Source organism: Crocuta crocuta, unplaced genomic scaffold, assembly GCF_008692635.1.
Source record: "Crocuta crocuta isolate KB4526 unplaced genomic scaffold, BGI_CrCroc_1.0 scaffold466, whole genome shotgun sequence".
In the NCBI taxonomy this organism is placed as follows: Eukaryota; Metazoa; Chordata; class Mammalia; order Carnivora; family Hyaenidae; genus Crocuta; species Crocuta crocuta.
In genome coordinates, this window is record NW_027529672.1 from 8,303,178 (window position 1) to 8,317,927 (window position 14,750).

The 14,750-nt window shown below is 57.3% G+C and overlaps 1 protein-coding gene across 1 annotated transcript in view; it reads right to left on the reverse strand.

Annotated features, from left to right (window-relative positions):
* CFAP46 (cilia and flagella associated protein 46) overlaps nucleotides 1–14,122 on the reverse strand; it is a 111,596-nt gene extending 97,474 nt beyond the window's left edge. The window contains exons 1-10 of the mRNA XM_077762922.1: nucleotides 14,064–14,122; nucleotides 11,655–11,902; nucleotides 10,844–11,036; nucleotides 6,696–6,808; nucleotides 5,984–6,121; nucleotides 5,732–5,829; nucleotides 4,754–4,826; nucleotides 3,808–3,919; nucleotides 1,798–1,972; nucleotides 1,513–1,711 (exon numbers count right to left, since the gene is read on the reverse strand). Coding sequence (XP_077619048.1) covers nucleotides 1,513–1,711; nucleotides 1,798–1,972; nucleotides 3,808–3,919; nucleotides 4,754–4,826; nucleotides 5,732–5,829; nucleotides 5,984–6,121; nucleotides 6,696–6,808; nucleotides 10,844–11,036; nucleotides 11,655–11,902; nucleotides 14,064–14,122 — 1,408 coding nt within the window. The remainder of the gene's footprint in view (nucleotides 1–1,512; nucleotides 1,712–1,797; nucleotides 1,973–3,807; nucleotides 3,920–4,753; nucleotides 4,827–5,731; nucleotides 5,830–5,983; nucleotides 6,122–6,695; nucleotides 6,809–10,843; nucleotides 11,037–11,654; nucleotides 11,903–14,063) is intronic.
* Nucleotides 14,123–14,750: the final 628 nt, after the last annotated feature.

Genomic DNA, 14,750 nt, shown 5'->3' on the forward strand with positions numbered 1-14,750 from the left:
GCTGGGACGGGCCTGGGTCTGGTTCCCAGGCCTGCGGGGTGGTCGGCGCGGCCGCACCAGCATCTCTTCCGCGAGCGCCCGGGATGGCAGGACCGCCAGGGGCAGATGCCCGAGGTCGCGGCGAGGCCGGGCTGGCTCCTCCTGGGGCCGAGGGACGGGTCTGGTGCTGCCGACAGGTTGCTTAGAATCTGTGCCTCGATCCTGGTGGGAGAGGGGCGGACAGTTTCTTCTCAAACAGCTCAGACGCTGGTCCTCGAATCTTCTGCGCTCTTGCACGGCTTCCGTAAGATTGCACTCCCGCGTTCCCTAAAGTTTGCCTGCACTGGTGCAACTGAGCATCTTCTTGCGTGTGTTTTGAGCAGGTGAGTTTGTGGGTGTGCATGCGTGGGTGTGTACGTGTGTGTGGGTGTGCATGCATGTGGGGTAGGTGCCAGTGGGGGAGTGTGCATTGTGTGAGTGGGTGTGCATGCACGTGGAGGGGTGCATACGCGTGTCAGTGTAGATGCTGTGGCCATGCGTGTGTGTGTGCACATGCATGTGGCTTGAATGGATGTGCATGCATGAGTGTGCATGTGTGGGTGGGTGTGTGAGTACTCTGCATGTAGGTGGATGTGCGTGTGGTTATGTTTGTGTGGGTGTGTATACATGTGGGGGGTGGGGGCGCATGTGTGTGAGTGTTCATGTCCAGGTGTGAGTGTGTATACATGTGGGGGGTGGGGTGCATGTGTGTGAGTGTTCATGTCCAGGTGTGAGTGTGGGAGAGTCACAGATTTTTGACGAGCATTTTCCTGTGATAATCGGTTTCTCCCGAGTGCACCTGCGTTTTTCTGGAAGCACACCCGTGTCACCAGGCCTTTAGAGCACACACACCTGAACACAACAGTTTTTACGGCTGTTTTTCGTTTCCTCTGTGTCCAGGGCTTTCTCCTATCATCATTTCTTCATCTTGTGTCTCTTCCTTTCCTTCTGGGTTGGGTTAGCTAAGCTAATGGTTTCTCTGTTTAATCATTTTCCTCTTTTTAAAGAATGAGCTTTTGGTTTTATTTTCTGATCCTACAATTCATTGTTGATGAATTTCTTCTTCAATTCTTACCCCACCCTTTTGTCGCTTAACTTGGTGGTATGTTCTGGTTCTTCTTGAGTTGGATGCCTAATTTAATTACTTTCACTTTTTCTTGTTAATATAAGCAAGGTATGAGCACTGAGCACTACAGACCCCATAATTTCTGATATGTAGTGTAGAAGCCTAATTCTCAGGGCGCCCAGCCAGCTTGGTCGGTGCAGCGTGCGACTCTTGATACCAGGGTTGTGAGTTCGAGCCACACCTTTCACGTAGAGATTACTTAGAAATAAAGTCTTTTTAAAAAAGTGAAAAAGTGGATTAAAAAATCGTGAAAGTGTTTTCTTACCCAAGTATGGTGGGGGTCTGTGGCATGGTTTCCTCCACCTCACTGGCAAGGAAACGGAGAATGACAGTCGGTGCAAAGCTCTGGCGGTCACAGTCAAGGTCACCTGAGCCGGGCAGTGCGGTGGACGGGTGGCCGGAGGGACGGGAGCCCCTGGCGTGGCCCCCGGGCAGCAGCAGGGAGGCCTGGGGCCGTTTCCCAATACCCCCTCGGTGGCTGATCTCGACTTTCTCCGCGGTTTCTCCGCGGCTGTTCCTAGGAATCTGCAGTTTTTTCAAGTGCTTCAAGCACGCGGGGCCGTCTACCTGTGCGCCCAGAGCCGCAGAGCCGGGGTGAAGCAGAGGTGCGGCCAGAGGGGACCCCAGTCCCAGCCCCCCACACGCTCCTGTACCCGAAACGCGCCCTCTGTTCCTGGCACCAGGTCCAAGGCGGGCACAACCTCCCCGCGTGTTTGATGCAGGCCACCCCGCACGCCTCCCGCGGGCCCCACCGCCTCACAGGCGTGGACACCAGGCAGCCACGTAGCCGCCGGCCCTGGACTCACATGGCAGCTTCGTTTGGAGTTACTCAAAAGCAAACGTCAACAGAGCATGCTTAAGGATCTTACTGGGTTTGTTCAATGATTCCTGAATGGGGCGGCGGCGCACCCAGCAGACAGGAAGGCGCTCGAGGAGCTGTATGCGACGAGACTCACAGGCAGAAGGGGGTGGACGGGAGGTTATAGAAGCGAAAGGCGGGTTGGCGGGTCCTCCTTCTTTAGGGGACAGCAGGGCCCGATCAGGCGGGTGACCTGCCCCGCAACGCCGGGCGCCTCCCGCCTGACTGTGGACGGACCCAGTTCCGGGGGAGCCTACCCTGTGATCAGGCCTCGGGTTGGTGGTTGGGGCTTAGCGTGAGCGATTCCGGTTTGGGCCTCTTGTCTTGTTTCTACAGAACGTTGCAGGAAGGTGACTGGGGGGCCCTTTCTCCTGAGGGGTCCCCCGTGTGGGAGGGGCTCCCCCTACCCACTGAGACCTGAGGACTTGCCCGCCCAAGTTGGCAGAGGTGCGTGGGGGGATGGCTTTTCTTTCAGGCCCTGGTCTGAGGATGAGAAAGAGGCAAGGGTCAAAAAAAGGATTCTCAGAGTGGTTTTCATGGTGTGCTAAGCACAAGGCAAGGAGAACCTTCCAGAACTGCAGCTTTCCCCTCACTGTCCCACAGCCGTATTCGGTGGAGGAAGAAGCCAGACTCAAACGTCCTTTATGAAAAATGTCCTGCAAGGGGCACCTGGGTGGCTCAGTCGGTTAAGCGTCCGACTTCAGCTCAGGTCATGATCCCACAGTTCATGGACTCGAGCCCCACGTCAGGTTCTGTGCTGACAGCTCAGAGCCTGGAGCCTTCTTTGGATTCTGTGTCTCCCTCTCTCTCTGCCCCTTTCCTCACTCATGTTCTCTCTCTATTTATCTCTCTCTCAAAAATTAATAAACATTAAAAAATTTTTTTTTTAATTTTTTTAATGTTTTATTTATTTCTAGGAGAGAGAGAGAGAGACAGCGTGAGCAGGGGAGGGTCAGAGAGAGAGGGAGTCACAGACTGAAACAGGCTCCAGGCCCTGAGCTGGCAGTCAGCACAGAGCCCGACGCGGGGCTCGAACCCACGAACCGCGAGATCATGACCTAAGTGAAAGTCGGACGCTTAACCGACTAAGCCACCCAGGCGCCCCTAAAATTTTTTTTTAAAAAGAAAAATGTCCTGCTGGCATCCTTCTGTGGGGGTGGGGGCTCCGCAAGACCCCGCCCCCCCCAGGGAGAGAGGGCTGTGTCTGGGGGCTCCGCATCACCTAGCCCAGCCCCCACCCCCACTCCCTGGGGAGACAGCCCAGCTCTGTCGGCAGAAATGTCTGGGAAGAAGTGAGACGCTCCCAGGAGGCCCTGCAGGATGGGACCCCGAGGGCGCCAGGGCCACAGACACTTGCGCACTGGAGCCAGCACCGTGCCTGACGCACAGCCCAGGGCTGCCGCGGGCACCGCGGTGGAGAGCCGGCCCCGGAGCGCGGGCGGCCCACGGGTGGGCGAGGGGGTGCGGCCACTCAGTGCCCAAGCCTGAGCGAGGCCCACATGCTGTGACCTGTCCTCGCTGACGGGCCCAGAGGCCCCCCGGGACCCCCCAGGCTCAGGAGCCCCCAGGCCTGGCCCAGAGCAGCACCCTTGGTGTCCTCCAGCCGCTGCCTCTTTGAGGAGGCCCCAAACGGTTCTTCGTGTGTTCAGGCCTCTGACCGCCCTGCCCCCGGCTCGGCGCCCCTGCTCGGCGCCCCCTGCTCTGCTCTGGGCAGCTGCCCCGGACCCCGGGCCCTGGAGTCCAGTCGGGGCAGGCAGGCAACCTGGCACTCTCGGGGACGGGGGAGCAGACGGGACAGGCCCACCTGGGAGGGCGCGGCGCGGGGGCTGTGGCCCAGGGGTTCTGGGGGTCGGGGAGGGGCAGCCCGGGGTCGGGGCCCTCTGTTCCAGGCAGCGGGCGGCTCCCAAGCGGGGGGCCTGGCGGACAGGGAACCGGGAGAAGCGGCCGGAAGGAGACTTGTTCAGTAGAGGACAGTGTTGACCTTGCAGGGGGAGTCGGGGTGCAGGCTGCACAGGACAGCCTCGCGGGATGAAGGCCCCGGGACCGGCCCTGCTGCTCTGACAGCCTCGCTCCACAAGCGGGGATTTCAGATGCCCCGGAAAGTTCTGGGGGGCTGGGGAGCAGCCCCCACCGGCGGGGACAGGGCTGCTCAGAGGTGGGTCCCACCTGACCGGGCAGGGACTGGGCCCAGAGCCCTGGCACCTCGGCCTTTCCCAGTGACGGGGTGGGGGGTTCCCTCGGCTGTCGGCTGCTCCGAGGGCACTGGGCGTGCGTGCTAGCCGTGCCCCGGCTCCTNGGGGAGCAGCCCCCACCGGCGGGGACAGGGCTGCTCAGACCTGGGTCCCACCTGACCGGGCAGGGACTGGGCCCAGAGCCCTGGCACCTCGGCCTTTCCCAGTGACGGGGTGGGGGGTTCCCTCGGCTGTCGGCTGCTCCGAGGGCACTGGGCGTGCGTGCTAGCCGTGCCCCGGCTCCTGTCAGCAGAACCTCAGGATCCCTTCTGGTGGTTCACCGCCCCTCCCCCCAGAGATTTAACATTTATGAGAAAAAATGTATTCAGATGGAAAAGTCAGGAAAAAGTCACTGTTCCTTATAAAATTCTAATTCTTACCCAAGAGGCCTTTGATGTGAAGAAGGAAGAGAAATAAGCATGCCAATTCCAGAAAGTTCTCTGCCTTGTAGTGGATGGTCACTCCTGCCCCCCCTCCCCCGAGCCTTGGGTGTCTGTGCTGCGGGGGTGGACGGCTCACTCTCCTTCCGGGTGCACCTGATGGCGGGAGTGGGTGGGGACGCCTGTCTCTGTGCTGCTTTGTCCGCTGTCACCTGCGGGGGAAAGACGGGAGGAAAAGAGGCGCGTGTTCAGAACGGCAGAGACGTAGGCTCAGCCCCAGCAGCTCCGGACAGAGGCTCCCCCGCTGTGGCAGGCGTGACCCGGCAGCACCGCCCCCCCCGCAGCGGGGCCCGGCCCTCTAACTGGAGTTCGGTGGCTTTTTCCGACTGGGAGTGGACATCCCAGGGTCCAGCCTCCCGGGGGAGCCAAGATGCCACAGCACCTTGCACCCACGCCGGGCGGACGCCTGCCTGGACCTGGCGTCAAGCCTGACCGTGTGCAGAACCACAGCACTTTCAAAGGAAACAGAAATGTGGCCCCACCTCTGCATGAAGTGACCGTGCGTCTGACAAATAAGGTGCCGTCCACCAGGACAATGACCAACAAAGAAGTCGTCCGTGTGGGAGCCGCCAGGTGTGGGGGATGGGGCCCGGGGGACCCCCTTAGGGATTCGTGCAGAGCTCCACGGCCCCACTCCAGGAGCTGCTGAGGGGCCGTCACTTGTCTTTGTTTTGCGAAGTCAGCCAACCCCAATTCCGGGTAAGACTGGAAACCTGCGCTTTCTCTCTCAGTCCTTCCTTGACCCTGCTCGGGGGACAGGGCAGGCGGCAAAAACCTGAGTCCTCTGCCGCGGTGGCCCCAGGGACCCCCCTTCGCTTCCAGTTTACATGGTGTCTCACCCCCAATCCTGCCCAGGAACTGGCCGGGGGGGAGGGAGACACTGGGTCCCTCCCTGGACGTGGCCCCCCTCCGTCTCCCAGCCAGTGGGCGCGGCCCCTGAGCAGCCTTGCCCCTGCTGACCCAGGCGCGCTCACCCCTGCCCTGGGCCCCCCTTCGAGGACAAAGGGCCGCGTGGCAGAGGGGGCTGGCACGCCCCATCCGAAGGAGGCAGACGCACCAGGCCCGGTGGGCCAGCGACGTGCAGCCCTCGGGCTCCCGGGCTCAGCCTTGCTCCAGAGACCGGTCTCAGCGCCCTCTGGGCGGAGAAGGCGATGTCTAGCAGAACGGGGCGGGCTCCGGGACTTCCGGGGGCTGTCAGACGCCCCTGAAGCCAGCCAGGCCACAGCCTGGAGGCCTCCTCTCAGCCCCTAGTCAGCGCAGCACTGTGCCGTCTGTATACATTTTGACCAACAAGTCACAGGTAGATCACTAGACGGCCCGGCCTCCCAGGCGACGGGCCCCAGGCTGGGCCCTAGGACATCAGCCTCGAGGAAGAGCAGCACAAAATGTAGGCGATCACCAGCGTCTCCCACAAAACCAGGAGGCACAGGCCGGAGCGTGTGCCGACCTGGTGGGGCCGGGAGACCCCGCAGCGGCCACCGCAGACCCCAGCGAAGCAGGGGCGTCCCCAGCCTCCCGGCCTGACGTTTGGACCGGGGGCCTCTGGCTTCACCCTCTCCCGCGAATGAACGGTTCTGCCGGCCGGGGGCGGGGGGTTATGCGGATCCCCGAGTGCCCCCAGGGGACTTCCGTCAGCATCCCTGTCTGGCATGGCCGCCTCTACTTCTGGAGCTCGGCCCTCCGTCCGCTGTGCCCATTCCCGCCTTGCGTCACCACCTGTCACGGTCACCTGAGCACACCCCAGAGGTGAAGGGACGCTTGCTCCCAGTCACCGCGTCACTCAGATTTAGAGTCGGCAGATTTAGCAAATCACACACACACACAGAAAGGGCACCCAGTCAAACTCAAGTTTAAGATAAAACATTCATTTTCAGCATAAATGTGTCCCATGAAACACCGTACCGATTTGAATGTCCTCACAGCTCGTACTCAGACTAAAAACACCGTTTGATACTTACCTGAAATCCTAACTTAACGAGGGTCTTCTGTCTAACCCGGCAGCACGACTCAGAAGCCAGCACCTCGAGAAACGGGGTTTCGCAGAGCCGTTCCCGAAGACGCCGGAGGAGCGGCCTCGTCCGCACAGACCCCCGGACAGTCACGACGGGTCAGCGCTGAGGACGCAGCCCCGGAGCTGTGAACAGGGCGGTGGGTGGAAAACAGTTTTTGGGGCAAAAAACACACTTGGAATTCGTGTCTCAGGCAATGAAAGCGTGAGGATGTTTGAATGCATCCGCCCAGCCTAGACAAACTGAGGACGTGTCAGCCTGCTTTCAGCCTGGCGGGAGCGCAGGGGCGGGACAGGGGCCGCGAAGCGTTGGTGCCCTGGGTCACCCCGGCCACGCTCGGGCCCTCGGGAGGAGCCTCCCCACGAGGCGCGTCCTCACAGCGAGAGGCACAGGATCCACGGATCATTTGGGGAAAGAAAAAAAATAAAAACAATACAAAACAGAAAGTGTTGCATAAACATGCAAAAATAGGAATAAATATAAATAAGACACAGATATAAACACATAAAATATAATAAGACCAAAGTCATACAGTAAATGTTAGGGGCCTGACACACACCTGCTGAATGAAGAAGACTCCAGTTGGACCACGAGGCAAACTGGTTCCCTGCTGTGAACGCAGATGCGTGAGCACCTGTGTGGCCCAGAGAGCTGGGACGGAAGAAATCAGGCCAGAGAGAAAGTGTCCTGCCAGCAGACAAGGTCAAGATCACATTAAGAAAGCATCGATAAAAACAGTAGAAAGTATTCATAACGAGAAACTCTAATTCTGTCTTAGCTACTGATGGTCCAAGAAGACAAGTGTACAATGTCATGTATCAGTCAGAGGCCTCCAACGGGGATCTATGTCGTATGCTGAGAATAGAGAACAAAACTTTTGTTTCAAGTGCCCATAGGACATTCAAATACTGATCCCAAAGGAGGTTCCCCCAAACCCCTCAAATAGTCCCCAAAGTAGAAGTAGTCTGGAGAACACCGTCTGATCATGACAGCAAAGTCAGACATTAAAACACAACTACAAGGGCTCAGTCGGTTGAGCGTCCGACTTCGGCTCAGGCCATGATCTCGCGGTCCGTGGGTTCCAGCCCCGCGTTGGGCTCTGTGCTGACAGCTCGGGAGCCTGTTTCCGATTCTGTGTCTCCCTCTCTCTGCCCCTCCCCCACTCACACTCTGTCAATTTCTCTCTCAAAAATAAATAAACATTAAAAAAATTAAAAAACACACAACTGCAAACAGCCTTACTAACTGAATAAAAACCCATGTCTTAAACAACTCTGAGACTCAAGAAGAAATCAAAACAATTTTATTGAATAGAGCATCTCAGAAATAAGCAGAGGAAAAGTCATACACATTACTGGCAAAGACAGTCCTCTGACGAAAAATAAATATTTAAGATGATGAACCAAACAGAATATCAACCATCCAGCTCAAGTTTTAGAAAGAATAACATTAACATAAAAGCACAAGAAAGGAATTTAAAAGGTAATAATATGGGGCACCTGGGTGGCTCAGTCGGTGAAGCGTCCGGCTTCGGCTCAGGTCATGATCTCACGGTTCGTGGGTTCGAGCCCCGCGTCGGGCTCTGTGCTGACAGCTCGGAGCCTGGAGCTGCTTCAGATTCTGTGTCGCCCTCTCTCTCTGACCCTCCCTTGTTCATGCTGCCTCTCTCTCTCTCTCAGAAATAAATAATAAAATAAAATAAAATAAAATGTAATAATAAAAATTATTAGAAAACAGAAGAACCAGAAAAACCCAACACTGAGTTAGCCTATTGCTAATTAAGAAATGTTGAAAAAGCACAACTGTGCAAACTAATAAATGATACAGGAGGAATCACATGCAGCCTCCCGTCTATGTGGATGCTTTTCTGGGAAGATGTGAAGTAGGGGAGCACCGGGAGAAAGAGCTCCCTCAGGGAATCCATTACCAGGGAAGACGCAGCGCCCGTGGCAGAGGGCTGCGCACCCAGAACCCCGACCCCACATCGCCAAGGACGGGGTGCAGAATTTTCAAGGAAAAGCTAACTCCATTGCTATTTCTGGGAGATTGGAAAAAAGGGAAGGAACTGCCGTACTCTTGGATACAAAGACACAGTCTTACAAATATACTAATTCTTTTAAACAGAATTAATAATTAATGCTATTTAAACAGTCTCGGGGCATAGAAAAAGAAGGAAATCTTCCAAATTATGTCCATGAAGGCAAAACAACATTGACATTTGATTTTGACAAAGGTAGCACAGAATGTAAGCTACAAACCAATCTTGGACATGAATATCAATGTAAAAATCTAAAATAAATAAAATATTGGCTAGTAGAATCTAATAGCACCAAAAACAAAAAAATAAAAATAAAAATAAATGGCCAAGTGAGCTCATCCTCAGAATTCACAGGTAGTTTAACACTCAGACATTTATTCTTCTAAATCAGCATGTAATGAACATCAACGCAAAAAAGCATGATTATTTCCAAAGTGCCTACAAGGCATTTGATAAAACCCAGCATCCATTCTTGGTTAAAAGCTCTGTATTAATTAGGAAGAAATGAGCATTTACCAAGATCCTAAGGAAAGATTATCATTATTCTCATTAAGTCAGAAACAAGACAAAGATGTTCAAGATTAACTTGGTACAATTCTATAAAATAAAGGAATCAGAGGCATAAAGAGGGGAAAAGGGAAGTAAAGTGACTTCTGTTTCCGGGAGGCGGGCCGTGTACCTGGCCATTCCAGGGGCGTGTTACCTACAGGAGACCGAAAGGCCAGCGGCGAAATTCCTGGGAACAATCCACGGATGTCCTATGAAAACTGACCAGTTAAAAAAAAAAATGGGAAGATGGCCCTTTTTGCTGTAACCATGACAACAGTGGCACGAAAAAGTCCCAGGAAGAAATCTGACAAGAAATAGGTTAGATATTCACAAAGAAAACTTTAAATGCTACTGAAGTTCAGAAGAAAAATAAAAGAAACCGCCAGATTCATAGAAAAGCCAATATTACAAAGATGTTAATTCTCCCTAAATTAATCTGTGAACTTAATGTAATTCTAATAATAGTCCACAAAGGTGTGTGCATGTGTGCTTGCGTATGTTAGAACTGATCAAGTTCATTCTAAATTTTATTTTGAAAAACAAATACGCATGCATTCAAAAAATTCTGTAGCCAAGTCGAGGTTAGAGCAGTCCTACCAGACAACACACGTCTCGTGAGGCCGGGACACTAGACGGTGTCCTGGAGCAGGGACACACCACCCCCAGGGTCAGGCGGGAGGCGGGAGGTCACAGCCCGACGCCCGACCTCGCTCCCGCAGCAGATCGTGCTGGGGAATCCACAAACTGAACAGAAAGACCGAGTGAGACGGAAAATTCTGAAAGAAAGCGGGGGACGGACAAATGCTCTCAGTCTGGTCTGACACAAACTCAGAGACTATAAACAACCACGAAAAGACAGCCCAGAAACTTCAAAATGGGAAAAATCCCACCGTAAGCAGTGAAAAGACAAATGAAAACCTGAGGACAATTTGCAATAGGCAGTTTATGGAGATCCAGGGCTAGTTTCCTGACTAACGTCTGCAAATGGTAGGAAAGTGACCTCGTGCTCACGGAAGCGTGGCCACAGCGGTGGGACCTGCGGCTCAGAGGAAAGAAGCCAGCGCTGCGTCCAGGCCGAACCGGCCGCTCATTAGAGAGAGGAAGAGCCCGGGAACGAGACCACGGCCGCCATGTGTCCGTGCGGGAAGGACGGTGGTCTGGGGAGAGGGCAGGCAGGTGACCAAAGACAGACAGACGGTCCACCATGCGGAGGCCTGTGGCGGCCCCAGCAAGCCGCACCCTCTGTCCAGAGCTTCCACACGCGGCCCCGTGGCTCCGGGTCCCCGCCCCGCGCCACCCCCCACTGGCGTCCTCGCCTCTGCCCTGCGTGGAGGGAAGTGCTGTCCACATGGTGTAACACGGCTCTGGGTACACTCGACCCAAACGCAGTGTCTGCCTCAGTGAGTCCCGTGGGCTCTGCCTCCCCAACCAGGCTAAGCCCCCCCTTCCTGTGCTCCAAGCCCCTTCGCCCCTGCCCCCGGTCCGGAGCGGCCAGTCACAACGCGGGGTGGCCTCCTTCAGGGGTTCAGAGAGCTCCCTGCTTCCAGAAGGGCCGCCGTCTGTAAGTCCTCACTGCGTCGTCCGAGCGCCGCTCAGGCAGACGAGGGCGGGAGGCGCCTCCTGCTGCGGCCAGGGCTCCGCTAGGTCCCAGGCAGCCCCCGGGAAGCAGCCGGAACGTGCTGTGGCCGTGACCTGGGCGCCAAGGGAGGGAGGCGGCAGGAGCCGCAGCGAGCTGCCAGGGCGCCCCCTCAGGGCCTCGGGGGTCGCTGTAGGGGCGGGGGCCCAGCTCAGGCTCGGGAACCAGACCCCACGGGCTCAGTCCCCACACCGCTAATGCCTCGTGGGGCAGCGGCAGGCCACTCGCTCAGCCACCACGCCCGAGCTTCTCCATCTGTAGACCGGGGGCGTCTGTCTGGGGGGCCGTCTGGGGCCGGGAGGAGGTCCACGCTGGGTGGAGAGCGTTCAGGTGGCCTTAGGGTACTTTGGTGCCTGAACCTCTGAATCGGGCTCCTGGGCTCAGTTGGTTTGGTCTCGGTGCAAACGGCGCCTGCTTGGCTTCGTGGCTCTGAGCACCTGGGTCCCCGGAGGCGGCGCCTTCCTGAGTCCAGGGAAGAAACAGGCTCCCGGCAGGCGCTGTCCTGTCTCCTGCTCGCCGCCGCCACTCACGGGCACTTCCTGTCCTCCCTCCTGGTGCCCAGACGACGCGGCTGTTTGAACGCAGGCTCAGTCGGCTGTGATGGTGCTCGGCGATTTGACATAATTTCACGGTCGTAGTCACCGAAGCTGGGGACCCCTGGGAAAGTCCCTGTGAGCCCACCGTCCTCGCACACAGACCACAACAGCCTGCCCTCCAGGACGCCCGGGACCCCTGGGGCACCACTCACACGCCCCCTCCAGGCGCCTGCCCGCCACGGAGCCCCTCCGGCCTGGGTCCCGCCGGCGAGCCCAGCGTGAGGACGGAGTCCCTCCAGAGCTCATGACACTGAGCAGGCAGGCGCCCCGTGGTCCTGTCCTTTCTTGGGGACCACTCTGTGACTGCTGGGCTGGGCTGGAGCTGCCACCCTCGCTGGTGCACAGGTCTGGGGCGCCCCAGGTGGCGGCCACACCAGGGTGGGCATTGGGGGGGGGTGAGCTGCGTGCAGACCCACACAAGGAGGCGGGTGTCAAACGGGGCAGAGGGACATGCTAGCTAACGCCAGGGCCAGGGCCCCCAGCTCTGACCCCCACACCTGGAGGGTGAGACACGGGCAGGACCCCCCGCATGCTGGTGACGTGTAAGTGGCCCTGAGTGTCCCAAGGACAGGCACCGGCTGAGTTTCCCGACAGTCACAGGCAGGCAGCCACTTGTGTGCAGATCAGTGAAGCTTCACGAAGGTCCCAGCCGGGAAATGCAGCTGACAGGGTCCAGCTGTGGTAAGACTGTTACCCGCCAACCAAGTCCGATGCCCGCGGGCCGGCGACCCTCACCCTCTCTGGACGGGCCACACTGGGCTTCACTCACGGCAAGGACCCTGGGGCCCAGAGGGGCTTGCACATGCGAAGACCCCGCTGGGGAGGGCACAGCCCCTCCCCAGGCCTGACGCTCCCGCCGCTGGTCGTGAAGACCAGCCCCCCTTCTCACCGTGCTGACCTCAAGGCAAGAGGGACCAGGTGCAGGCCCATGGCCAAGGCCTCCCGGGGCAGCGGGGACCCGTCCCCTCCCTGGCCGTTCACCCCCAGCCCCCGGGGTCCCGGCCGACCTTCTGGTGCCCATCAGCCCTGTGGGTGATTTTTGTAGCTGTCCTGGGAGAGAGAGGACTCTGTAGTTCATGCAAAGGTGCAGTTGGCCTGCCTGTGTGGACCCGCCCGCGGGGCGGCACGGCGGGGTGGGGCTGCCATGCCTCCCAGGGCCTGGCTCCCCACCGGGGAGACTCAGCAGGTGGGAGTCTCTTGCGCAGGCTGGCAGGATCCCCAGGCTGTTCCACGTGTCGGGGTCCCAGAAGGACGGAGCCCCAGGGCCAGAGCAGGAGTCTACACTGTGTGCTCCGTCCCTCGACCGCCCTCCTCCGTGCCCCTGAGACCCCCCCCACCCCAGCAAACACGCACTGGACCCTTACAGCAGGCCCGCGGCCGGCCAGCCCAGGGCGCAGCCGAGCGTCCTCCTGGGGATGGACGCTGGCCTGGGGCTGACCCGGCTCTGTGACCTCAGCCCCCATGTCTGGGTCTGACCCGCCAGGATGATCCCATATCCTGCCCTCTGGCCAGGCCGCCGAGCAGGTGGGGGAATGCGGGTGTGGACCAAACACAAAGGGGGTGAGGGACTCGGCCGCCCGCACCCACAGCCAGGACGGTCACCACCTAACTGCCTGGCCCGTGTCCCCATCCTCGTCCTGACCGGGCTCCCACCCCTCACTGCTAGGAGAGGCCCCCGTGCCTGGCCTCACCTCACAGGGACGTCACACCTTGTCCCCTGAGGGGAAAGAACATGTGGCTCTCCAGACTGTCCTGATCGGGCCTCAGGTACGCGTAAGGAGGGCCTGGGAGACACTTTGTGTCCCTAGTGGGCACCAGACTCAGCACCTGCCCAGGGGACGAGCCTGCTCCTGACCGCAAGGGAGGGCTCTTCCGGTGACGCTGTGAGAGAGGTAGGAAGGAGAGGTCGCTAGTTCAAGATGTCACCAAGTGTCCTGGAAACTTTGGAAATTGTTTGAGGGTTGCTTTCATTGTATTCCTAACGCCTGAATTGTGAGGGGCTCAGGTGGCGCAAAGCCAGGCCAGAAGTGCCGAAATTTCTGAGGAGACTGAGACCTCCAGCTGCCAGCCTGTACCCTGGTTCTGACGATGGTGTGCTGTGTATGCATGCGCACACGTGTGCATTTGTGAGGGGGGTATATGAGCATGTGAGCATGAGTGTGAGCATGCATGTGCATGAGTGTGTGAGCATACGTGTGTATCTGTGAGTGTGGGGGGTATATGAGCATGCGGGCATGAGTGTGACCATGCATGTGTGTGTGAGCTGAGCACATGTGTACCTGTGAGTGTGGGGGTTATATGAACATGTGAGCGTGATCACGCATGTGTGTGAGTGTGTGAGCACACATGTGTATCTGTGGGGTATGTTAGCATGTGAGTGTGAGCACATATGTGCATGTGAGCCTGTGAGCATGAGTGTAAGCATGCATGTGCGTGTGAGCACACGGGTGAATCTGTGAGAGACTTCCCGCGTGCCCATCCCAAGCAGGCGAGTCCTGTCCCTGCTTGTCTCTCTCACCGTGAACGACAGCTCACACTCCCACGTGGGGCGCTGGCGTCACCAAGCTGTCAGCGCGCACGGGCGGATCCGGCAGGTGCGCACCGCGTCGCCACCGTGCATGGCAGCCAGAGCGGAATCCAGCCTCACTGACAAACGTCTTCTGGGAGAGGAAGCCAAGCGCTGTCGACGGGAGGTGTGTGCTCACAGATGCCTCCAGGGGTCGTCTGGAATATAAACGTCTTTCTTCAATGAATTAGAAAATGATACTAATTCCTGCCTTAATTTTTACAAACGACATCAGGTGAGTCAGGGGAAGAAAGAGCCCGCCGTCCCCCGGCCCCCGGCCCCCTGGAGCCCTTGTTATTGCGATATAAGGAGCCTTCTATTATTTGCTGAAATATTCATGGAGGTATGAAAAATTAAGCATTAGTAGTTTGCTTTGTGTTTCATTATTTATTAAGCTAGTGACTTATTTTTCTTTGGGCAAGGAGCTTCTGATCTTTTCCAAGAAAAAAACGTAGGCAAGAGTAACAGCCCTCATATTTTTGAGCTATTAAAATTAAAATTTAAATGGCCTCCCCACCCAGAGTGAAAACTGAATAAAGACATTTATAAGTGCAGATTGATTGAAAATGAAAAATGTAAGAGCTTTTTGTTATTCGCTTTATGAAAGTCAGTTTTGTTCAGTAACTCTCCCAAGCTGACTCTGAGCCCCGTTCCCTTCTCCACGTCACGGCGGATGCCAGGC